General features: G+C 44.3%; 1 protein-coding gene across 2 annotated transcripts in view; it reads left to right on the top strand.

The window, feature by feature from the left end:
- The first annotated feature begins 1,712 nt into the window (after window positions 1-1,712).
- The window catches only part of EMC1 (ER membrane protein complex subunit 1), a 621,514-nt gene continuing 596,775 nt past the window's right edge, over window positions 1,713-26,451 (top strand). For both annotated transcript variants that reach the window (XM_069240148.1, XM_069240147.1), the window contains exons 1-2: window positions 1,713-1,854; window positions 20,008-20,132. In XM_069240148.1, coding sequence (XP_069096249.1) covers window positions 1,781-1,854; window positions 20,008-20,132 — 199 coding nt within the window. In that variant the 5' untranslated portion in view covers window positions 1,713-1,780. The remainder of the gene's footprint in view (window positions 1,855-20,007; window positions 20,133-26,451) is intronic.

Here is a 26,451-nt window from a genome sequence, read left to right as displayed (position 1 = left end):
GTCTATTTTATGCTGTGTGTAATGCAAATACAAAATAATGATTTGCATATTTACAGTGCTTTCTGTCCTCTCCGGTTACACACAGACCTCTGCAGTGCATTAACTAATAGAAGTTTCATAATGCACCTCAGTGTATTTCCCACTGAGAACAACTTTCTTTTATTTATTTTTTATTTAAGCTGGCTGTTATTTTATATGTAGCTACCTGACAGTGAAAGACCTAAAAAACTTACAGAATATTTTGGGGCTTATTATGAAAGGCTTGTGATGCCGGAGTATCACATTTTTGATGCTTTGGCGGCACAAGCCTCTCAGTCATACCTATGATGCGATGCAAAGCCACCCTACGTGGCTTTGAATGGCCTCATAGATATGCAGTAAGGCAAAGCAGCGCAAGCTGATGCATTGTCTTAATCTTTGCCATGGAGGCGTTCCATGGGCGTTGAGGTGGCTGTTCCAATGCAACACCCATGGATTTTGACGCTGTCCCAGATTTTCTAAATCATGTAAAATGGAACAGTGCCAAAACTTTACGCCTCTCCAGAGCAGACTTAAGGAGGAGAAATGTTTTTGTTTCTCCTCGTTTTTTCCTCTTTCCGTGTGTGTTGCATTCTGCAGCACGCATAGAAATAGGAAAATGACTCTTGGATTGTCTTTGTGCAGGAAGGATCTCTTTCTTGCACAAAAACAATCCTACCTACATTCGGCGCTAGGCAGAAATTTGTGAGCCAGCGCAGGGGGAAAGGACAGGAATGCTCTGTATTTCATAAATAAGGTCCATTCCTGCCCTTTTATATTGGCGTAGGGCAGTGTAGCAAGACTTGCAGTGCTGCCCTACGCCAATTCCTCATTAATGAGGACCTTTGTTTTTAGCCACATCCTTGACCACTCCACCACACTCACTGACCTTTAATTTGCTAAACACTGTTTAATATTATTTCTTCACCGTAAAAATGATTTTTTGTGGGAATTGTGGACAATTATGATTGTCGATGATAATGAGTACCAGGTTCTAGAAGTTTTTTCAGAAAAGGGTCCTTAATCCTGAAAACCTTTGAGAAGGGGTCCAGGCATCAAAAAGTTTGAAGACCTCTGCCCTCTGCTGTATGCAGTGGAGGGCGTAACAAAAATGTTAATGACACATTGATAGACGAATGGATGAAGAAACCTGACTGAAAGCCCTCAGAAAGTATAACATACATAATGTATTCAAATCAAAAGGTCTTGGCTAACCCCAGAGCTAGAAAGATCTTGACTAACACTAAACATACAAATGCAAAAACGACATGGCAAACAAAATAGAGCACAATTTACTATTTAAAAAAAAATACTATAATTCATACTCAAGACACTGGAAAAGAAAGTATGGTGGTTTATAGTATTGAATCATCGCTAGTTAGGGAAATTCGTTTTTAGGAGGACTTCTGTTTAATCTTTCCATGCATTACTTCGTATTTTCTTTGTGAACCATTGCAGCTACAGAATTTCACAACATACTAAAACAACCTTTCTCTCAGGCTTCAGTCAATACCTAAAAATCGTTAAGAATGTATTTCCGTTAGCCAGCGCCATAGGGAATAATAGCAATTCTATATATTCAACATGGCCCCTGTGGATGCCCCAGCTTCAGCTTCTAGTCATAGGGAATATGCATTCTAGTTTTGTTCTGCAGTGGCCTGCTCCCTCCTCTCCCCGTCGCTCTATGGTCGGCTTTCTAGCCCCACCTTCCTCTCTATGATACCTGCACTTGTCCCTTCTTCGCCTCATCTGTGTTCCTGTCATGGCGCTGCTGTTGCTTTTGTTACCGGCTTTAGTAGCGGCTGTATATGAAGATCAAGTGGGGAAGTTTGATTGGTACGTGGAGGGCAGGGAAAGGAACGCTACATACCACTGCAACATTTTCATTCAACATTGTCCTTTCTGCACACAAATGGCCGTTCTCAGTTGCTCTTTGAAATGCTTTCCCCACTGCTTCCTGAACCTCTGACCTCGATGCGATCAATGATGTGAAGTTTTCATCTTTTGCTTATAGATAGCAGACCGACCCTCTCTGAATACCCTTCGTTTTGCTAAACCCTTCTTTAGTTTACTCCTTACCCCTATTCCCGAACCGCCATTACATGTCCAGGAATGACCCATTTCCAAAATACATCTCACCTTCTGCTAACCAAATGAAACCAGTCCATATTAAAGCTTGTGTGTGCAAAGCAGTTTCTACCTCAAAAATATCTGTCATCTGTTTTGCATTAGGATTAAGATCGATTGCTTCAGTACCGAAGGACTTATTCTCTTGTGGATACAACCTCACGGCCTCAACCGAAATGCGAAAGCATGACACCCTCCCTGTAGCACAGTCTCTATGGACTTGCAATGAAATCTCCTTCGTGTCCTTGCTGGTGTGGCAACTGTTTGTTATGTGTCTGGGGTGTATATAATAGCACTGTATTGCAAGTAATATGGCCTTTCTGAGCTCGGGGACTTTCATGCCCTGGTTTCGAGAATTCCGTCACAGTTTGAAGTCTGTTTTCTGAGCTTGATAATCATTCATCCATGTTGGTGTGGTTTAGTGTGTTCCATTTAGGTTTTAGATTTTATGCCCGATGTTTGGTTACGGTGGATAACGGGTCTGACTCAATTGAGAGTCTAGCGAGTAGTTAGGGTCGAAATTATCCCTTTAAACCAGAATAGCTGCTGAGCGGATAGGAGCTTAGCATGCTGTAGGAAGTTGGCTCTGTATGTGCTATTTCAAAGTAAGGAATAGCATGCACAGAGTCCAAGGGTTCCCCTTAGAGGTAAGATAGTGGCAAAAAGAGATAATACTAATGCTCTATTTTGTGGTAGTGTGGTCGAGCAGTAGGCTTATCCAAGGAGTAGTGTTAAGCATTTGTTGTACATACACATAGACAATAAATGAGGTACACACACTCAGAGACAAATCCAGCCAATAGGTTTTTGTATAGAAAAATATCTTTTCTTAGTTTATTTTAAGAACCACAGGTTCAAATTCTACATGTAATATCTCATTCGAAAGGTATTGCAGGTAAGTACTTTAGGAACTTCAAATCATAAAAATTGCATGTATACTTTACAAGTTATTGACAAATAGCTGTTTTAAAAGTGGACACTTAGTGCAATTTTCACAGTTCCTGGGGGAGGTAAGTTTTTGTTAGTTTTACCAGGTAAGTAAGACACTTACAGGGTTCAGTTCTTGGTCCAAGGTAGCCCACCGTTGGGGGTTCAGAGCAACCCCAAAGTCACCACACCAGCAGCTCAGGGCCGGTCAGGTGCAGAGTTCAAAGTGGTGCCCAAAACACATAGGCTAGAATGGAGAGAAGGGGGTGCCCCGGTTCCGGTCTGCTTGCAGGTAAGTACCCGCGTCTTCGGAGGGCAGACCAGGGGGGTTTTGTAGGGCACCGGGGGGGACACAAGTCCACACAGAAATTACACCCTCAGCAGCGCGGGGGCGGCCGGGTGCAGTGTAGGAACAGGCGTCGGGTTCGCAATGTTAGTCTATGAGAGATCTCGGGATCTCTTCAGCGCTGCAGGCAGGCAAGGGGGGGATTCCTCGGGGAAACCTCCACTTGGGCAAGGGAGAGGGACTCCTGGGGGTCACTTCTCCAGTGAAAGTCCGGTCCTTCAGGTCCTGGGGGCTGCGGGTGCAGGGTCTCTCCCAGGCGTCGGGACTTTAGGTTCAAAGAGTCGCGGTCAGGGGAAGCCTCGGGATTCCCTCTGCAGGCGGCGCTGTGGGGGCTCAGGGGGGACAGGTTTTGGTACTCACAGTATCAGAGTAGTCCTGGGGTCCCTCCTGAGGTGTTGGATCGCCACCAGCCGAGTCGGGGTCGCCGGGTGCAGTGTTGCAAGTCTCACGCTTCTTGCGGGGAGCTTGCAGGGTTCTTTAAAGCTGCTGGAAACAAAGTTGCAGCTTTTCTTGGAGCAGGTCCGCTGTCCTCGGGAGTTTCTTGTCTTTTCGAAGCAGGGGCAGTCCTCAGAGGATGTCGAGGTCGCTGGTCCCTTTGGAAGGCGTCGCTGGAGCAGGATCTTTGGAAGGCAGGAGACAGGCCGGTGAGTTTCTGGAGCCAAGGCAGTTGTCGTCTTCTGGTCTTCCGCTGCAGGGGTTTTCAGCTAGGCAGTCCTTCTTCTTGTAGTTGCAGGAATCTAATCTTCTAGGGTTCAGGGTAGCCCTTAAATACTAAATTTAAGGGCGTGTTTAGGTCTGGGGGGTTAGTAGCCAATGGCTACTAGCCCTGAGGGTGGGTACACCCTCTTTGTGCCTCCTCCCAAGGGGAGGGGGTCACAATCCTAACCCTATTGGGGGAATCCTCCATCTGCAAGATGGAGGATTTCTAAAAGTTAGAGTCACTTCAGCTCAGGACACCTTAGGGGCTGTCCTGACTGGCCAGTGACTCCTCCTTGTTGCTTTCTTTGTTCCCTCCAGCCTTGCCGCCAAAAGTGGGGGCCGTGGCCGGAGGGGGCGGGCAACTCCACTAAGCTGGAGTGCCCTGCTGGGCTGTGACAAAGGGGTGAGCCTTTGAGGCTCACCGCCAGGTGTCACAGCTCCTGCCTGGGGGAGGTGTTAGCATCTCCACCCAGTGCAGGCTTTGTTACTGGCCTCAGAGTGACAAAGGCACTCTCCCCATGGGGCCAGCAACATGTCTCTAGTGTGGCAGGCTGCTGGAACCAGTCAGCCTACACAGATAGTTGGTTAAGTTTCAGGGGGCACCTCTAAGGTGCCCTCTGTGGTGTATTTTACAATAAAATGTACACTGGCATCAGTGTGCATTTATTGTGCTGAGAAGTTTGATACCAAACTTCCCAGTTTTCAGTGTAGCCATTATGGTGCTGTGGAGTTCGTGTAAAACAGACTCCCAGACCATATACTCTTATGGCTACCCTGCACTTACAATGTCTAAGGTTTTGTTTAGACACTGTAGGGGTACCATGCTCATGCACTGGTACCCTCACCTATGGTATAGTGCACCCTGCCTTAGGGCTGTAAGGCCTGCTAGAGGGGTGTCTTACCTATACTGCATAGGCAGTGAGAGGCTGGCATGGCACCCTGAGGGGAGTGCCATGTCGACTTACTCATTTTGTTCTCACTAGCACACACAGGCTTGTAAGCAGTGTGTCTGTGCTGAGTGAGGGGTCTCTAGGGTGGCATAAGACATGCTGCAGCCCTTAGAGACCTTCCTTGGCATCAGGGCCCTTGGTACTAGAAGTACCAGTTACAAGGGACTTATCTGAATGCCAGGGTGTGCCAATTGTGGATACAATGGTACATTTTAGGTGAAGGAACACTGGTGCTGGGGCCTGGTTAGCAGGGTCCCAGCACTCTTCTCAGTCAAGTCAGCATCAGTATCAGGCAAAAAGTGGGGGGTAACTGCAACAGGGAGCCATTTCTTTACACAAGCCCCCCCCAGCCCACAGGCCAGGAGACTCAGCCCAAGCTGGGAGAGTCTTCCTAGTCTGTCAGGCGAGGAAGAGTAGGAGAAATAGGCTGGTTAGTTGCAGGGCCTACTCTGCCTTACATCCTTCTGTTCAGGTCATTCCCTTTGGGGAACTGACCTACTTCCACAGTGATAGGACCTAGTCTGAATTGCCTCTTGTCTGCCTCTTCAATGTCTCCACCCATTCTTTCTATTTTGGTCTTAGAGGTATCCACCTCTGCTAACCTTATCTTGGCCAGGGTTACCCCTAGCTTACCCAGAGAGGTTACCCAGAGCTGGAGTAACCCCACCATGACCAATAGGGTCAGGGGGCCTAACTTGCTATTTGGCATGGGGTCAGACCACCATGCTAAGGATAGTGCAGCCATAAAGGCTAACACCCAGCAGAGGCCACTGACAGCTGTCAGTGCCCAGAACCACACCTTTAGCTCTTCACCTAAAAGGGAAGGGGCTAAGTTACAGGCCTCTTTGGGTTCAGGTTGCCTGTCTGCTGTATTAGAGTGGGGGGTTACCACATCTTGTAGTAAACACCCTTCTTCCACTCTTTCTTCTGTTAGCTGAGGAGCCACCCACTCAGGTTTAACAGTTGCCTGACTAGCCAGGACTTCTTGTGGGTCAGGTTGGACTTTATCAGGGCCATTTTTGGAGTTCTCCCCTACTGGAGCAGAATCTCCTTGGCTTGCTGTAACCTTGGCTAAAGGTTGTCCACCCTTCCTACTCTGTTTTCTTTTCTTCTTCTTCTGGGGCCTGCTTGCATTTACTGCAGAGGCAGGACTTCCAGAATCCTTGGGAGAGGACTGGCACTGGACCAGTTCCTCTCTTGGGCTCTGACTAACCTCTGGGTAGTCATTTCCAAGGAGACAATCAAGGGGGAGGTCTGTACTGACTACTACCCTTCTCCAGCTAAGAGTGCCACCCACTTCTATGGGCACTAAAGCCACAGGCCTCTTAGTGACCCTGTCTAGGCTAACTCTTACCCTGGCCGTCTCACCTGGGATGTACTGGTTTGAGAGCACCAGCCTGTCATGCACAATAGTGTGACTGGCACAAGTGTCTCTCAGGGCAGTGGTTGGGATTCCATTCACCAGTAGGTGGTGGAAGTGTCTACTTCCCTCTGGAATCTCCAACTCACCTGTTGGGCCCTGTTTCCAGTTGAAGGCTAGGAAGACCTCCTCATCTGAGGAGTCATCTCCCATGGCTACACTGGTTACCCCTGGAATTTTGTTCTGGGGTTTGTTTTGGGGACAAGAAGTGTCCTTGGTGTGGTGCCCAGACTGTTTACAGTTGTGGCACCATGCCTTAGTGGCATCCCAGTTCTTACCCTGGTACCCACCTTTGTTTTGGGTTGTGTCTTGGGGCCCACCCACCTGTTCTGGTTTTTGGGGGCCTACAGAGGACTCTTTTTCTTTGTTTCTAGTGTCACCCACTTTCTCCTGGGGAGTTTTTGTAACCCCTTTCTTTTGGTCACCCCCAGTGGAAGTTTTGGTTACCCTAGTCTTGACCCAGTGGTCTGCCTTCTTTCCCAATTCTTGGGGAGAAATTGGACCTAGGTCTACCAGATACTGATGCAACTTTTCATTGAAGCAGTTACTTAAAATGTGTTCTTTCATAAACAAATTATAAAGCCCAACATAGTCACACACTTCATTTCCAGTTAACCAACCATCTAGTGTTTTTACTGAGTAGTCTACAAAGTCAACCCAGGTCTGGCTCGAGGATTTTTGAGCCCCCCTGAATCTAATTCTATACTCCTCAGTGGAGAATCCAAAGCCCTCAATCAGGGTACCCTTCATGAGGTCATAAGATTCTGCATCTTTTCCAGAGAGTGTGAGGAGTCTATCCCTACACTTTCCAGTGAACATTTCCCAAAGGAGAGCACCCCAGTGAGATCTGTTTACTTTTCTGGTTACACAAGCCCTCTCAAAAGCTGTGAACCATTTGGTGATGTCATCACCATCTTCATATTTTGTTACAATCCCTTTGGGGATTTTTAGGATGTCAGGAGAATCTCTGACCCTATTTAAGTTGCTGCCACCATCGATGGGACCTAGGCCCATCTCTTTTCTTTCCCTTTCTATGGCTAGGAGCTGCTTTTCCAAAGCCAATCTTTTGACCATCCTGGCTAACAGGGGGTCATCTTCACTGAGAGCATCCTCAGTGATTTCAGAAATGCTGGACCCTCCTGTGAGGGAAGCAACATTTCTGACTATCATTTTTGGAGACAGGGCTTGAGAGGCCCTGGTCTCCCTATTTAGGACTGGAAGGGGGGAATTGCCCTCCAAGTCACTAATTTCTTCCTCTGTGAAGTCATCCTCAGAGGGGTTGGCTTTTTCAAACTCTGCCAACAGCTCCTGGAGCTGAATTTTGGTAGGTCTGGAGCCAATGGTTATTTTTTTGATATTACAGAGAGACCTTAGCTCCCTCATCTTAAGATGGAGGTAAGGTGTGGTGTCGAGTTCCACCACATTCATCTCTGTATCAGACATTATTTTGCTAAAAGTTGGAAGACTTTTTAAAGAATCTAAAACTGTTTCTAGAATCTAATTTCAAACTTTTAACAAACTTTTAAACTCTAAAAGACAATGCTAAACAGGGACTTAACACACAAGGCCCTAGCAGGACTTTTAAGAATTTAGAAAAATTTCAAATTGCAAAAATGAATTTCTAATGACAATTTTGGAATTTGTCGTGTGATCAGGTATTGGCTGAGTAGTCCAGCAAATGCAAAGTCTTGTACCCCACCGCTGATCCACCAATGTAGGAAGTTGGCTCTGTATGTGCTATTTCAAAGTAAGGAATAGCATGCACAGAGTCCAAGGGTTCCCCTTAGAGGTAAGATAGTGGCAAAAAGAGATAATACTAATGCTCTATTTTGTGGTAGTGTGGTCGAGCAGTAGGCTTATCCAAGGAGTAGTGTTAAGCATTTGTTGTACATACACATAGACAATAAATGAGGTACACACACTCAGAGACAAATCCAGCCAATAGGTTTTTGTATAGAAAAATATCTTTTCTTAGTTTATTTTAAGAACCACAGGTTCAAATTCTACATGTAATATCTCATTCGAAAGGTATTGCAGGTAAGTACTTTAGGAACTTCAAATCATAAAAATTGCATGTATACTTTACAAGTTATTGACAAATAGCTGTTTTAAAAGTGGACACTTAGTGCAATTTTCACAGTTCCTGGGGGAGGTAAGTTTTTGTTAGTTTTACCAGGTAAGTAAGACACTTACAGGGTTCAGTTCTTGGTCCAAGGTAGCCCACCGTTGGGGGTTCAGAGCAACCCCAAAGTCACCACACCAGCAGCTCAGGGCCGGTCAGGTGCAGAGTTCAAAGTGGTGCCCAAAACACATAGGCTAGAATGGAGAGAAGGGGGTGCCCCGGTTCCGGTCTGCTTGCAGGTAAGTACCCGCGTCTTCGGAGGGCAGACCAGGGGGGTTTTGTAGGGCACCGGGGGGGACACAAGTCCACACAGAAATTTCACCCTCAGCAGCGCGGGGGCGGCCGGGTGCAGTGTAGGAACAGGCGTCGGGTTCGCAATGTTAGTCTATGAGAGATCTCGGGATCTCTTCAGCGCTGCAGGCAGGCAAGGGGGGGATTCCTCGGGGAAACCTCCACTTGGGCAAGGGAGAGGGACTCCTGGGGGTCACTTCTCCAGTGAAAGTCCGGTCCTTCAGGTCCTGGGGGCTGCGGGTGCAGGGTCTCTCCCAGGCGTCGGGACTTTAGGTTCAAAGAGTCGCGGTCAGGGGAAGCCTCGGGATTCCCTCTGCAGGCGGCGCTGTGGGGGCTCAGGGGGGACAGGTTTTGGTACTCACAGTATCAGAGTAGTCCTGGGGTCCCTCCTGAGGTGTTGGATCGCCACCAGCCGAGTCGGGGTCGCCGGGTGCAGTGTTGCAAGTCTCACGCTTCTTGCGGGGAGCTTGCAGGGTTCTTTAAAGCTGCTGGAAACAAAGTTGCAGCTTTTCTTGGAGCAGGTCCGCTGTCCTCGGGAGTTTCTTGTCTTTTCGAAGCAGGGGCAGTCCTCAGAGGATGTCGAGGTCGCTGGTCCCTTTGGAAGGCGTCACTGGAGCAGGATCTTTGGAAGGCAGGAGACAGGCCGGTGAGTTTCTGGAGCCAAGGCAGTTGTCGTCTTCTGGTCTTCCGCTGCAGGGGTTTTCAGCTAGGCAGTCCTTCTTCTTGTAGTTGCAGGAATCTAATCTTCTAGGGTTCAGGGTAGCCCTTAAATACTAAATTTAAGGGCGTGTTTAGGTCTGGGGGGTTAGTAGCCAATGGCTACTAGCCCTGAGGGTGGGTACACCCTCTTTGTGCCTCCTCCCAAGGGGAGGGGGTCACAATCCTAACCCTATTGGGGGAATCCTCCATCTGCAAGATGGAGGATTTCTAAAAGTTAGAGTCACTTCAGCTCAGGACACCTTAGGGGCTGTCCTGACTGGCCAGTGACTCCTCCTTGTTGCTTTCTTTGTTCCCTCCAGCCTTGCCGCCAAAAGTGGGGGCCGTGGCCGGAGGGGGCGGGCAACTCCACTAAGCTGGAGTGCCCTGCTGGGCTGTGACAAAGGGGTGAGCCTTTGAGGCTCACCGCCAGGTGTCACAGCTCCTGCCTGGGGGAGGTGTTAGCATCTCCACCCAGTGCAGGCTTTGTTACTGGCCTCAGAGTGACAAAGGCACTCTCCCCATGGGGCCAGCAACATGTCTCTAGTGTGGCAGGCTGCTGGAACCAGTCAGCCTACACAGATAGTCGGTTAAGTTTCAGGGGGCACCTCTAAGGTGCCCTCTGTGGTGTATTTTACAATAAAATGTACACTGGCATCAGTGTGCATTTATTGTGCTGAGAAGTTTGATACCAAACTTCCCAGTTTTCAGTGTAGCCATTATGGTGCTGTGGAGTTCGTGTAAAACAGACTCCCAGACCATATACTCTTATGGCTACCCTGCACTTACAATGTCTAAGGTTTTGTTTAGACACTGTAGGGGTACCATGCTCATGCACTGGTACCCTCACCTATGGTATAGTGCACCCTGCCTTAGGGCTGTAAGGCCTGCTAGAGGGGTGTCTTACCTATACTGCATAGGCAGTGAGAGGCTGGCATGGCACCCTGAGGGGAGTGCCATGTCGACTTACTCATTTTGTTCTCACTAGCACACACAGGCTTGTAAGCAGTGTGTCTGTGCTGAGTGAGGGGTCTCTAGGGTGGCATAAGACATGCTGCAGCCCTTAGAGACCTTCCTTGGCATCAGGGCCCTTGGTACTAGAAGTACCAGTTACAAGGGACTTATCTGAATGCCAGGGTGTGCCAATTGTGGATACAATGGTACATTTTAGGTGAAGGAACACTGGTGCTGGGGCCTGGTTAGCAGGGTCCCAGCACTCTTCTCAGTCAAGTCAGCATCAGTATCAGGCAAAAAGTGGGGGGTAACTGCAACAGGGAGCCATTTCTTTACACATGCTTTGTGCTATCAGAGTGCCAAGTTGTTTTATGACGAGTGGGGTACTGTTGTGATCGGTGGTAGGTAGAAATGTTAGCTGCTTTTGAGCAGTGTTCGATGTTAGTGTATTGTTCTAATTATTTTGTTCCGTTAGGGTGTTTGAATTGGTTAATATTATTAGTACTGTTGTGAGCTCAAGCATACTTAGCTGCATGGAATATCTGAACTATTTGTGATATTTTGCCCATCTTACTCTTAATGTGGCAGTATGTGTTCTCAAAAGCGAGAGGGCAGAGTATTGTGCTATTCTCACCTTTGCTATCTACTTAGGTCCACATACATCGATTGGACTTCTCACCTTGACAGTGCACTTGGGCGAATGTAATATGTTGTACCGTCTCATCCTTACTGTGTTCTAGTTTCTGACCTCTCAAGGCTTGCTTAGCATGACTTGGAACAAGCATCGGGTGTACTGTGCTGCAATTCGTGAGAACTTGCTGAAGAACTGCTTCCTGTTCTGAGTAGAAGGCCATGTTAAGGAGATCCTTATTTTTGTCATAAGACAGAAGCTGTCAAGGCTGGTCACAATTACTGTATCTGTAATTACTATCTATACTAAGAAAGTTGTCCTTTGAAGGTTTTGTAGTGTTAGTTCAGGGAGGGTGACCATAAGCTTTTAAAATTACCTTTGAGGAAAGGTACAAATGCACAAAGCTTGATGTCCTGCAGTAGTGAACAGCAAAATATAACCCAGTCTGAATGGTACAGCAGAACTCCACTAAACAGGTCCATAGCATACATGAGTTGATTGAGTCCTGAAGCCAAATCCTTCCAAGAGTTTGACTGTTTCTTGACCAAACAACTGTACTTTGCTTTTAAAACTACCTCCCCCATGTGTCCCAGGAGTCATAGCAGGGCTTCAATACCAGAGACCCTCAGAATAAGGCAGACAACGCTTGACTTATTGAATGGCCCACAAAGTGCCTAGACAGACACACAAGAAACCATTTCTTCAGAAAAGGATTTTATCAAACTTTTCTTTTCATTTGAGATGGATTTGCTGATTTCAGCACACAGACCTTCTCCAGTTTCTACCAAGAAGACCTAACTCTCTCTTTCGACAAGACGGTTAATAAATCACTCCTATTTACAGTGACTTTAGCAACCAGTTATTCAATACTCTAAAAAAGAAGTCTGCAGCAATGAATTTATTGTTCTTTATGGAACTAATTTCTCTTCATTTTAGAAAGCAGTTGGTCCCTTTATAGGCAGGTCTCTTGCAAGCAAATAAGTAAAATGTTGTAACTAATGCTGACTGTTTTGATTCTGGTGTTGAGTTAGAATCTGTGATTACAGGTAGACTCCATTATAATGTCTAAACTGAAGAGGCTTTGTAATTGCGCACTCCTAAACTAATTCTGTCCTGTTTATTTTAATGTTATCTCCCTCTGTCGACAGAATTTATCACTTAAGTACCTAAAATACATTATTGGTTTAATCATTGGTGGCTAGGTCTAGGCCATGATCCGGGTGAACTATTTAAAAATTATCTTTTGAAGTACAAATCTCCAATGCATTCAACTCAACCTAGAGTATTTATTGAAGCTTTGTGAAGGGGAATACACCAAGCTCCTCCACTGCCATCCATGCTGGGCAAGGTTATTGGAGAGCCAGGGCAAAAAAGAATACCAAGATTTATGTCTTGCTCTTAGACTGAAAAACCCAGCGGACATGTTGAAAGCTTACTTTCAGTTCTACAAATTGTATGTGGAGACATTTTCCAAGTTCCTTCGCCAGCACAGTAGTGAATACCAGTGCAGTCAATAATTCTGTCTGCATGTAGCAGCACACCTTGATTTACGATTCGTCTTCACAGATTGATACTAAAGACAATCATGCATCTGGCCTTCCATGGCAAGACTTTTCATTTGACGTTAAGAGATGAGGTGCATGAGGAATGTAAAATCCTTGAGTGCTGTATTATTGCTCTTCACAAACACAAAGTTCTTTTCATACCTTTAAATGTTTAAGCTATACAACAGTCAGAGCAAGCTTCTAACAAGAATTGGCGGTTTTGTTAAAAACCAAAGCGTCTGATTTTACCTTGGTATCTGCTCTTATCCCTCCAAAAAGTTTGGATAACTTTATTTGTGGAGATGTTTGGAGTTCCAAATGGGTATCTTTGAGCATTCGTCCCCAGAGTAGAAAGATCAGTTTATAATTACGATCAATGAAGTTAATAATTTGAGTCAAGGGTTGCTAAATATTATCCAGGAAGCTTTTTCCTGAAACAGCCATCCAAGATTGAAGGTAATATAGCAACATTAAGTTTTTAACTGAAAATGAAAAGAAACTGACATTTTATTTCAGGTACTTTATTGTTCCTTAGAAGACCTTTGTTACTTGAAACAGTATTTCATGGTATGGACTTTTCACTTGTTCACTGTATTCTATTCATAATGTTTTATATAGCGTGCAAATACCCCGAAAGGCCTCCTGGCGCTGAGACAAACACCTGTAAAATCAGTCCAGCTCTATCCTGGACCTAGAATAGATAGGTCTTCAGTTGTTTCCTGAAGGAAGTTTCTTGCTGGGCTTGTCTTAGTTTGAGAGGAAGACCATTCCACAGCTTGGCGGTGAGGAAGGCAAATGAACGACCACCACACCTAGCTTTCCTTATTTTAGGAGTGCATGGTCAGTCGGACTCTGGACTCTCGGAAAACAGTGATCTCCTGGGTATATACGGGCACATCATTTTCTAGATCAGAAGAGGGCCTTTTCCCTGCATGGCTTGATGGGCTATGCATAAAGCTTTAAAATTGATCCTTTTCTGCACAGGCTGTCAATGCAAGGCTGCCAGTTGAAATTTAGGCATCTTAAAAAAGTGACCGTGCTGCAGCATTTTGAATAACTTGTAGCCACTTTAAAATGTATTAAGGACTTTCTAGAAACAAGGAATTCCCATAATCAATCCAGGAGTTGATCAGTCCTTGTTTAACAATCCTTTTTGATGAGGGAGGTAGCCATTGTATAATCTTCCTTAGTATACATAGCAGCCCGAAGGAGGTTGCGGACAGTTTTTAGGTTGAGCGCGCAAGTGCTCTGACGTGTTGTAATCTATCTGGTCTTTTAACCATGCCCACAGCACGTCCATCGCTATCACTTGTTTATGGGCTTGCCTTTCAAAAATTCTTTATCATCATTGGTAAATGTGTTAAGTTTGTCCCTCCTTGGGGCATTTTTGTTACTTCCTTGGCCATCGACCCTGTTACATGGTTAATTGCACAGTTGCCGATACGTTTGACTGCGAGCAAACTTCTTTTTCCTTTTGTGTCTTTCCATCACGCTCATGGCTGCCATGGCGCTTTGAATCGGCACGCTTATGTCGACTGTTTTACTTTTCATTTTCAATTTCTGTGGCAAGAAAGATCCATTTAGGAATTTACAATGTTAACAGCTCTAACATGAGAACGCGAGACCCATAGCATTGTAAATGCTTGTTTAGCAAGAGTCTCCCCAGTAAGCTTGCTGTCCAACCAAAAGCCAATGCTTTTTGCCGCCATAGAAATACTTGTCTACTCTCCAAGGCATTGGTGCCATTCCTGTTCTTTCCAGCAAGATGTGTTGTTGCCAACAATGAGCACTTCTGTCTTCTCCCCATTGAGTTTAAGATTGCTGGCTGACATCCACTCGGTGACTTCTTTCAGACAGGTTTGCAGGCTTGTTGATGCATGATTAGATTCAGGTGTAAGTGCTAAAATCAGCTAAATATCATCAGCATAGGAAACCCGATCTGTGCTGTGTGCCTGAACAGTTTTTGCCAGCAGAAGAACATATACGATTAAAAGAGTTGGCCTTAGCAAAGAGCCTTGTGGAACTCCGCATTCAGTAGGGTATGAGGCTGAAAGAAAGGGCTTGTTGCTAACCTGAAAGCTTCTATTCAGTTGTGTAAAAAGGCCTTGATCCATTTGAGTGCAGGACCTGTGATACCAGCATTCGCCAGTCTCTGGATTAAAATACGTTGAAACAGTGACAAAAGCTGCACTGAGATCAAGCATGATCATTGCTGCTTAATCACCCCAGTGTAAAATGCCTCGGATCTCCTCAGCGGCCAACAACAATGCAGTCTCAGTGCTGTTTCCAGGTCTAAAACCAATTTGAGTGGGATTAAGAATAGAATGATATTCCATAATGTTAGACAGATTTATTAACATGTTTCTCTAAGATTTTACTGGCAATTGGAAGTAGTAAAATTGGTCTATAAATCTCGACCCTCAGGGGTCTGCCTCTGGTCTCTTTAGTAAAGGCTTACCTATAGCTTGCTTTCATAACAGGGGAATACTACTAAAAGACAAACACCTGACCAAAATCTTCAGTAGGATAGGAAAAATAATATCACAGACCATCAATAAAGCATCTGGTAGAGATGGATCTCATGGTGAGACAGGTTTTATAGACTTTAAGATAGTAATATCATCCTCTAACATTGAGGGTGGGAAGGTGGTAAATTGAGCTGCTGTTGCTGGTTCTTCAAAGGGAATTGAGCAAGGGGATAATCCCTTTGGAAGGGAGTCTAAGATATTCATTAATTTGCTTATAAAAGCAGTAATGAGCATATTACATCGCTCTATGGAAGGTGGAGGGGTTACCACGTGGGTAGGTGTAGTCATAAGGGTGTTAATTAATCTATATGACTCTTTTGACTAAGTACAGCCCATTTCAATTTTGATGCTAAAATAGAAGACCCTGACCAGTCTTACAGCTTGCTGGTGTTTTTTTTTTTGTTTTTTTACCAATTGTCTATAGATTGTTTTTTTGAATGGGTCATATCTCTTCCTCCAGATTTTTTCCATTTTCTTAGATTACTTATTGAGCTCCCTAGCTCTAGGGTATACCAGGGAGCCCGTCCCCCTCTCTGTTTTGGGGGCAAGGATTCCAACGGAATAAGAATCAAGTGACTCTCTTAGCCAGTTTTCAAAGTGGATGGACATACTTTCTGTCACCCTCCTCCGTTGGGATAGTTTTGTTTAACTTAGTTCACCATTTATTGGTTTCTAGTTTTTTCCGTGGGCTTCTAATCTTGGCAAAAGAAATTCCTTTCCGACTAGGTAAAGGGAGGCTAAACTAGAAGGGCATGATAAAATGGTCTGACCATTGTACGGAGTGTCCCTCTTCAGCATCTAGGCGAGTAAGGTTGGAGAAGATGGGATCTGATACATGACCCTCACTATGTGTTGCCAACCTCGGAATTATATTTAATTGCAATGCTGCAAGGTCATGTGTTGATCTGGTTGCTAAAATATCTTTATCTTCAAAATACAGATTGAGATCACCTAGTACAGTGAAGCTTGATTCACTTAAGCTACTTTCTGCAACAATATCAGGCAACGCTGATGTAAATTCTGTTGTTGGCCCTAGGGGGTCGATAGATAAGGATCCCAGAGAACGCAAAGGTAGATGAAAGTTCAAGGGAGAATGAAGACATTCACTGCCCTCAATATCAATGGGTGTGCTTACACAGCATAAATATCTTTAAAGATAATGGCTATGCCTCCCCCTCTTTTATCTTTTCTATCAAGCCTAAAAATGGAGTACCCCTAGGAAGGGGTGTAACAGTATCAGGGACTGAGTAGGGCATCTGGGCAATTATCTTCAAGAAGAGTGAAAATCTCAATACTGTGTTTTGGAAGGGACCTACAGTTCAATAGTAGCATTTTAATCTGTTTCGGACCTGGAGGCGGCAACATCGATTCCTTCCTCACATCCTCTGGCCCTGTAATGCTATGTGTATTTGACTACCCACTCCATCTTGACCACTCACTCCATTTTGTGCTTAGCTTTCGGTGCAGCCACAGCGGCGGCCCAGGGTTTTTCCACACCAAGCTTGTTTTCCATACAGAACATGTTTTCACTTTTCTCCCAAGAACATGGTCACACCGTGCAGGAACATAACATAGGGGATGTGGAATGTAGACATAAGAGAGTCTCAGGCTGGGAATGTTTTCATCAAGAAAAAGTACAGCTCAGTCTCTGGAATGTGCATTGGGGCGGAACCCATTCCTTTGACGTTTTCGACACACAGAGTACAGCCAATGCTTGAATTTCATAACCAAAGGGGGAGGGGGTTACTAGAATTTTCCTCTTGAGATAGTTTAAGGTATATAAGATGGGGAAACTTGGCACTGAGGGAGAAGCTCACTTGAAAGTGTAAGCGCTGTTCAGGATCCCATTTTGGGGATGTTCTCCTGCCGCCGCCTTTCAGGGTTCCTCAGCTTGATGCTGGCAAGGAACAGGGATTCAACGCTTATGGCAATGCATTTTAATTCTTAATTATTTAGCTTGACTATATTCATTGCATATATTCACTGTTAATGTATTGCACATTTTTTTGCCTGTCATTGTTTAACTGCTGTGAGTGTTTTGGCATATACACGTGTTTCACTGCATTAAAGTGAAAAGCTTATGTTTATATTTTAGTGTGCTTTTATTTGGTATCTGGCAAGTGCCTTAATAAATTCATTACTCAGACCAAGAGTGCTGCATTCTTTGGCATTGTTTCCTCTTATTTTAAAACAGAGCAACACAGGGTCTTTGGGGTCCTGAGATGCCTTTACAGTATTTACGTATCATAGGGAGTGTCAATGGCATTATAGAGTGCAGGCAATTGTTTGTTGGAACTGTATTGAGTGCATTTAGTTCACTACTCAAGTATGTGAGCTGCATGGTATATAAATCTGGCAGGGCTTCTGGCCCCTGCCCACGATCGGATGTGGACAGGCACAGTGGCGCACCCACTGCACATCCGTGCCCCAGAGTGGCTTTTGTAGGGGTGGAGTAGCAGGGTTTTAGGCTCCTGGACTGCTAACAAAAATAGCTTCATAGGTCAGGTTTGAAATACCACCCGAAATCAACCATTACACTTGCCCTCTAGAATATTATAGTTTCCAGCCCAGTATGGCAGTCTCTTGATTCGTTGATCCTGGAGTCCAACTTTATGAAGGAGCCTCTTTTTCACTGTTTCATCGCTACTATTTTATTTAGCAAATGTTTCAATGTGTGCAGGTGTGGGGCTCACGGGAGTAACCCTCTTACTGCCATGAGCAGAGGATTATGGCCTCTGGATCCTGCTGTGTAGATACCTGCTTGTCAGTCATCTGCAGGTAATGCAACAAAACTGCTATACATGGCTCTTGAGAGCTATGCCCCCATTCTCCTATACGTTTCTGGATAGCCTTGTGCATTTCTCCCAGTGTTTTTAGGCCACTAAGCATTTTCTCATTTTAATGCACTGAGACCCAGAGTTGAACTCTGATACAAGGAGCACCCAAAGTGCACCAAGGAGAGAATAGGATGACAGTAAGAAAAATAAAATGATCTTCATGAGATTTCTGATAGTCTTTGCTATCCCTATTCCAAACATGAACCCATCTACCCTCGCGTGCAACTATGGATGTCTGAGAATCATATTTTAGGAACTGGGTCTAGGGGTTACATTTGTAAGAAATGATTAGAGTTGACATTGGTCTTCAAGGAGAACTACAAACCATTGACACAAACTGCACAGGTGATCATAATGTAAGCCACACCAACTTAAAATCAATTAGAAATCTTCTGCTGACAGGAAAGTAAAAAACAAATATTTTATAATGGTTCCCCCCTCCACCCCAAAAAAAAAACTCTTCAAAGTTGTATATCCATTCTCCATTAGTTATAAATGGGGAAGATAAGAAAAGCTCGAGAGCATAGACAGTTTTGAGTCTTCTTCCTCAAAAAGATCCTTTTTAGGTACCTCAAGCAAGTAGCCTTAGTAGGAGGAGGTGAGCATCACTTACTAATTTTGCATTTCTCCTCTGCGTAATAGGCAGGTTCGCTACGTATAGTTGAGAGAGAGAGAGAGCAATATCTACGCAGCTTTTGGTCAGTTAAACGTAGTTGAAACCGTTGTTTATGTAAGATGGTAATATCTTCTATATGCTGTAATGGCCTGATTAAAGCACAGTGTTTTTTTTTTTTTAATTCAATACAACCGAATTGTGTAACTGCATCTTTGACCAATGTCCTGGCATTATACTCAGTTGGGAAATTATAGTAGTCACATTCTTTTGAAAAATGTACTTTTCTAATGAGTTAGAGTTAATTTTGCTATGACTAAATTTATATAAGAAATGAGTAGGAGCCAGGTCGATACAGTATGCCTGTCTTATACTTGTCCCAACGGCCCTGGCATACACTCTGATCATTTTAGACTCCAAATGTATTTCTTGGACAGCTAGGGATTAGCGTACTCCAAAAATTGATGTACTGGTAGGTGATGTGTGTGTATGTGGAACTCGTGAACTTAGAGGGACTTGCACGCCTTGTTTTTTTTATCAAATTCTTTCTTTCAAAATGACAGAGCAGTTTTTAGTGATTTTGTTTTCGTCAGGGCTTTCTGTGGCACAGTCAGTTCCCAAATAGAAAGGGCCTACGGAATTTAAGTTAATTGTTCCTGTTATGTCACGTTCCCCATGTTTGTGTAAGCCTGATGATGGAGCCATACGCTCTATTCATTTCATTCTTTTTGCACCCGGTTCTCAAGCAGTACTATGTTGTGTCTTTCTCATCCTTTCTGCACCATTCTTGGGAGGCAGCAGAATGTTGTACCCTTTTCAACCTCTGTCCTCTGGAAGATGCAGAGCCCCATGAGTCTGTCACTGTTTCGAAGCTGGTTCTAAGTAGGCACTGATATGTTGCAACCTCATAACCTTTGGCCCTCATAGTTACATAGTGACATTGTGTACCTCCCACACAGTCTTTTCACTTGCTTAAGAGGCAGGAGCAGAATGCTACTTCTCCCATCCTGTCTGCTCCCAACTGGAGAAATATCAGTAAGCATTTCTCCTCTGATCCTGTCTGTTCCATTCTTGGGAAACTGTTTTGCACTTCTGCAATTCTCCTTGATTTCTCTTTCTTCATATGGTAAGCATTTGTAATTCTAGTGTTATCCTTTATGTGCATGTATGTAGAAGACAGCAGTATGTTGTTCCCTTCTAATCCTTAATTTTTGCGTTGGATGATAGCTTTTCTGACATTTTCCATGTTCTTAGGAAATTGCTATGTTTAATGCCCATCTTGCCATTTTTGTTCATGATATTAGGAGGCAGCAGTATATTGGAAAACTGAAGTTTGCATCGCTGGAGTCATCCCTTGGTGCTAAGAAGCTAATTGTCACCACAGAGAAGAATGTGATTGCAGCATTAAATGCAAGGACTGGCGATCTTTGTGAGTAGCCTCTGCCAAGCCATATTTGTTTGATGTTTTCACCCTTAAAACACAATATCATTATAATACAGCACATCAAATATATGTTGTGTTACATATTATAAACAGCAGCACAATCAGTGTGTTTTTCTTACACCCTTGATGGTATTATATGCGCTTCAGAAGACCTGTGGTTAATTAATTAAATTTCAGGCTTCCGTTAAAGATAATAAATTAAAGCTACACATGATCGCCCATTAGCTGAAAATCCGAGCAGTTATTTAGACCATCGCGGTGCATCGTTAATATTCCTGTGTAGGCCTCGCAGTTAAGTGTTAACATAACACATAGGAATGTGCAGTTCTTAGATTCCTGGTTTATATTTTTATTGTTGAGTAGATAAAGAAAGAGTCTATCGCTGGACTAATCACCTACGGTTTATTTAACATGTTTATTAACACTTCATGAATTGTATCAAGAAGAGATCATTCCAAAGAACAAGGAGAACGTGTTCCCTCCTTTTCTGTCTCAAGCTAAATATTCTGTTTTAGAAGGATTACACCACCAGCTAATTTCAACCTTTCCTGTGGCAGTCTAAATATGCTTAGCTTAGGTCAAGAATCTCCAGGAGTTTTTCCGCAGGTGCCCTTTTGGATAATCGTCTATTCCAAAATTGGTCAACATGAAGATGTAAAAGGCCCATGTTTTCTTTATAAAGCATCTTGTTGAATGTTGTTGGTAGGGTGAAGCTCATAAAGCTTGTGACTAGTGAAACCCAGATCCTTTTTAGCTCGAGCTTTCGACCTCTTGTATACTTCGTTGTGGGCTTACCCCCTTCGCTGCCAGGCCTTTTCACCCTCCAGTGCCGAGCCTTTTTTTGGCTATTTGGGGCAGTTCGCGCTTAGGCCGTCATAACTTTTTGTTCACCTAAGCTACCCACGCCAAATTTGCTTCCTTTTTTTTCCAACATCCTAGGGATTCTAGAGGTACCCAGACTTTGTGGGTCCCCCAGAAGGAGGCCAAGAAATTAGCCAAAATACAGTGAAAAATGTGTTTTTTTTTTTAAAGAAGAAGGCTTGTGTTTTTTTCCCTGAAAATGGCATCAACAAAGGGTTTGCGGTGTTAAAATCACCAGCTTCCCAGCTTTCAGGAACAGGCAGACTTGAATCAGAAAACCCAATTTTTCAACACAATTTTGGCATTTTACTGGGAGATACCCCATTTTTATGATTTTTTGTGTGCTTTCAGCCTCCTTCCAGTCAGTGACCAAAATGGGCGTGAAACCAGTGCTGGATCCCTGACACCTAAACATTTCTGAAAAGTAGACAAAATTCTGAATTCAGCAAGGGATAATTTGTGTAGATCCTACAAGGGTTTCCGACAGAAAATAACAACTGAATTTATTTTTAATTGAAATTGAGGTGAAAAAACAGCATTTTTTCTCTACGTTTTACACTGTAACTTTTTCCTGCAATGTCAGATTTTTTAAAGCAATATACCCTCAAGTCTGCTGGACTCTTCTGGTTGCGGTGATATATAGGGCTTGTAGGTTCATCAAGAACCCTAGGTACCCAGAGCCAATAAATGAGCTGCACACTGCAGTGGGTTTTCATTCTATAGCGGGTATACAGTAATTAATTTGCTGAAATATAGAGTGTGAAAAATAGCTATCAAGAAAACCTTTGTACTTACAAAATGGGCACAAGATAAGGTGTTGAGGAGCAGTGGTTATTTGCACATCTCTGAATTCCGGGGTGCCCATACTAGCATGTGAATTACAGGGCATTTCTCAAATAGACGTCTTTTTTACACACTCTCTTATATTTGGAAGGAAAAAATATAGCGAAAGACAAAGGGCAATAACACTTGTTTTGCTATTCTATGTTTTCCCCAAGTCTCCCGATAAAAATTATACCTCACTTGTGTGGGTAGGCCTAGCGCCCGCGACAGGAAATGCCCCCAAACACAACGTGGGCACATCCCATTTTTTGACAGAAAACAAGTGTTTTATGCTAAGTGCCTACCTGTAGATTTTGGCCTCTAGCTCAGCCGGCACCTAGGGAAACCTACCAAACCTGTGGATTTTTGAAAACTAGAGACCTAGGGGAATCCAAGATGGGGTGACTTGTGGGGCTCTGACCAGGTTCTGTTACCCAGAATCCTTTGCAAACCTCAAAATTTGGCTAAAAAACACATTTTCCTCACATAAAGTGACAGAAAGTTCTGGAATCTGAGAGGAGCCACAAATTTTCTTCCACCCAGCGTTCCCCTAAGTCTCCCGATAAAAATGATACCTCACTTGTGTGGGTGCGCCTGGTGCCTGCAACAGAATAAGACCAAAAACTTGTAGAGATAGAGGGGATAGCACAGCGAGTTGATAAGGACATAGTCTTCTTTTATACATCTTTAGGCTGACTCTGCTTTGGGGACCCACACAAGTGAGGTGTCATTTTACTTGGGAGACTGAGGGGAATGCTGGGGAGTAGGAATTTTGTGCTGGAGCGGTGATCGTACAAACGAAAGTCAGGAAAATATGTTTTTTTAAGTAAATTTTCAGGTTTGCAGAGGAGTCTGGGTAAGAAAATGTTGGGGGATCCACGCAAGCCACGCCTCCATGGACTCCTTGGGGTGTCTAGTTTTAAAAAATGTCTGGGTTTGGTAGGTTTCCCTAGATGAAGGCTGCACCCAGGACCAAAAACATAGGTGCCCCCTCCTCACCCCCCCCAAACACAGGTAGTTTTGTAATATATCATTTTGATGTGTCCACATACGTCTGTGATGTGCCAAACACTAAAATTGTGAAAAGAAACGCACTTAGGTTATGTGAAAAAGACCCCTCACCCACCAACCAAGTTTGTGGCATGCTTCATCATCGGGATCCCACCCAAGGCACCTAGCGTGTCACAGGTGTGCTGCGACGCCTGATTACAGCGGAGCAGGTTTTGTCATTTTTACCACACATTCTGGTTGGATTTGGCACAAGGGTGAGTGATGGTTCAGTGGATCAAATTTTATTAACAAGAATATTCACAAAAATTAAATGCACTGTTAATAACTGAAAGGCCCAAAAACTGAACCAATGACTCCCAGCTCGTGAGCTGCAAAGCAACAGCAAGGCAACAACCGCTTTACAGTCCATTCACACACCTTTCATACATGACATGCACAAGACCATTCACACCGCCAGCCACGGGCCCAGCACATTACAACACTCGCATCAACAGACAGCGCCACTCAAGAGCCCATCACTTACATACGCCCACAGTCCTGGTACAGCAATCACACCAGCTGATGGGAGTGTGTGAACTGGAGTTTGGCTGGCAGTGTGTTGCAGTAGCCAACAGCAAGTCAATATGTACACTATGTACACCCTCAGCCAAGCCCCACTCCACATACAATGGCATTACTTTTTTTTTTTTTTAAACAAAGAAACCCCTAACTAATTAGAAATAATTACAAAACTACAAACACAAAAGCTCTAACTAAGTACATGACAGAAATGCTAACCATGAAACTGAACACATGAAAATACAAAACAGACATGATTTTACACATGGTTGTTCCCAGTAATTCTTCTGGGTGTGGTAATTCTTAAAACAACCACCCACCCACAGCCCAGGCTTTGAAGGAAAATCTGAGCAGTACATTCGAGTCTCCCTCCGGATACCTCTTCGAAAACACACTCTACATTTCTTAGCTGGAAAGTCTTTTTTGGGTGTGGGAGGAATGTGCTCAGCAAAGTGGCGATCTTTCAATCTAGCCACATCCTCCACCACTGCTTCTCTAGGAACTCTGGCCTGTTCCACCACAATAAGTCTCTCTATCACTGACTCCTGAAATTTCACAAATGTCATCTTTGACTCCGGAGACCTATCCTTAAACACAATAAAAGTATTAAAAGTTGCTAAGTGGAAGAGGTGAATTGCTAACTTCTTATACCAAACGTAAGACTTACGATTAGCAGTATAAGGTTCCAACCTTTGATCAACTCTTTCTAAACCTCCCATGTGCTTATTATAATCTAAAATGCACACAGGTTTGCGCACTTCAGCAACTTGGCCCCAAACAGTCACGGGGGAAGTACTCTCATCATGGATGGTACTTAGCATGTAGACATCCCTCCTGTCTGAAAACTTCAAAGCTAGCAGTTCATCATTCCGCCTGGCACTGCACTGTCCCCTCTGAAGTTTTTTTTACAGACAAGCTCCCTTGGATAGCCTTTCCGGTTACAACGAATTGTGCCACAAGCAACAATGTCCCCTCTATAAACAATTCCTTGAACAACTGCACTCCAGTGTAGAAGTTATCTACATACAAATGGTGACCTTTGTTGAACAGTCGTCTACCAACTTCCCACACAGTTTCTTCAGTAACTCCAAAATTGGGAGGACAACCAGGGGGGTCAATACTGGAATCCCTACCAGTGTAGACACGGAAATTATACACATCCTGTACTACTTTCAGACAGCATATACAATTTAATTCCACATCGTGCCCTCTTGCTAGGAATGTACTGCCTAAAAACCCTTGAAGAGCACCAAAGACTCGCCCACAGCTATTTCTTTGCCTGGAACATAGACCTCTGAAAACCGATCTACAAAATGATCAAGGACAGGCCTAATCTTAAAAAGACGGTCAGAATCAGGGTGATCTCGTGGCAAGGCTAATGCATTGTCAATAAAATGCAGCATCCTAAGAAGAAGCAAATACCGATTACGACTCATTGTTGCAGAAAATATAGCTGTTGCCATCAAGGGACTAGTAGACCAATAAGAATGACGGCTTCCGTATGAACCCCATCAAGAGAGTCAAACCTAAAAACCTTTTCATCTCCTCCAAGTTTGTGGGAATCCACTGGGCAGCTCTAGAGTGTGGCCTAAGTCTAGCAGCGTTGTCCCTCAAATACTGCTCCGCGTACAAATTAGTCTGCTCAACAATCTCTTCCAAAAACACATCATCCACAAATAACTCAAAGAAATTGACAGGCAAAAAGTTCTCTGTATTGACTCTACATCCCTGGAGACCAGTAAAGGCAGGCAACTCTGGCAGCTCCATGTTTGGGGCAACCCAGAGTTCAGGTCTTCTAACGGGAAACCTTTCAGCCTCAGGTTGCTGCACTAATGGCACATCAGTGTCCTCCTCTGAAACAGGCTCTTCATCTGCACTGAGTGTGGCTTCCTCATCAGAAGATTCCTCTCCGACAGAAACTTCACTGCCAGAATCTCTCACTTCCAGAATCTCTCACTTCCTCCTCTGCCTCAGATGCAGAGTCCGTCTCATAATCATGATCAGACAATGACTCAAAAAGCATACCAACTACCTGCTGAGCGGTCATCCTGCGGCTACCCATGATCTTTCCTATGAAAATTAACTGGACAAATGCACCACCAACAACCAGCCCTGTGTAAGATAAGTAATAAAGTGTAGCTTTATTAGTAAGAGTTATAAATGCAAAAACTATACCGCTCACTTGCCTGAAAAAGCTTGAATCAGCAGCAACTACTCTGCACAGACACAGCAATCACCAATGATATCCCACTAAAACGAAAGAAAGAAAAGCAAATTAGAAATAAGACAACACAAATATCATTGTGCACAAATCTAAGGACAATTTCACACAAACCTGCATTTAGTACACCACCTACAAACATGTCATTCGTGCATGGAAACAATACTCCTTTGGAGTAAATTGTTTTTACTTACCTAAAACATGCAACTATGCAATCCGCAGGTCAACCACCGCTAAAACCGCAAGGAGCCACAGCAAAGAAAGCAAAAGCTTTGAACTAGAACAAAAAGGAGGAAAAAAAAGATCACAAATGCAAATACTTCGTCATTTGACAAACATCCCACCATCAAGCATTTAGAAATTGGTGCCTATGTGGATTCTGCCATAGGGGCAGATGGGCCTACTAAAAAATAGGCCTATCTGCCCCAAGGAGGGCAAAAAATACCTTTAGTAGTGTGTCGCTAGGGGGAGCAACCCTTGCCCAAGGGCCCACCCCCAAACAAAAAAACAAACCACACACACACACTATCCCTGGTGCCTACGTGACTTCTGCCCCCCTTGGGGGCAGATGGGCCTAAAAAAAAGGCCCATCTGCCCCCAAGGGGGGCAGAAATGGCCAACAATTCAATGCCCCCCTTGGGGGGGGGGCGTCCCTTGCCCAAGGAGACGCCCCCCACATAAATAAACATATTTAAAAAAAATCCCAGGTGTTCTAGTGGTTTCTGCAGATGGGCCTAAAAATAATAGGCCGATCTGTCCCCAAGGGGGGCAGAAATGGCCTTGGTACACATGCCCCCAAGGGGTTGTCCCCTCCCTCCACTAACTAACACA

Source organism: Pleurodeles waltl, chromosome 6 (assembly GCF_031143425.1).
Source record: "Pleurodeles waltl isolate 20211129_DDA chromosome 6, aPleWal1.hap1.20221129, whole genome shotgun sequence".
In the NCBI taxonomy this organism is placed as follows: Eukaryota; Metazoa; Chordata; class Amphibia; order Caudata; family Salamandridae; genus Pleurodeles; species Pleurodeles waltl.
The sequence above is the reverse complement of the archived record's forward strand: the minus strand, read 5'-3'. Positions and strand labels throughout refer to the sequence as shown.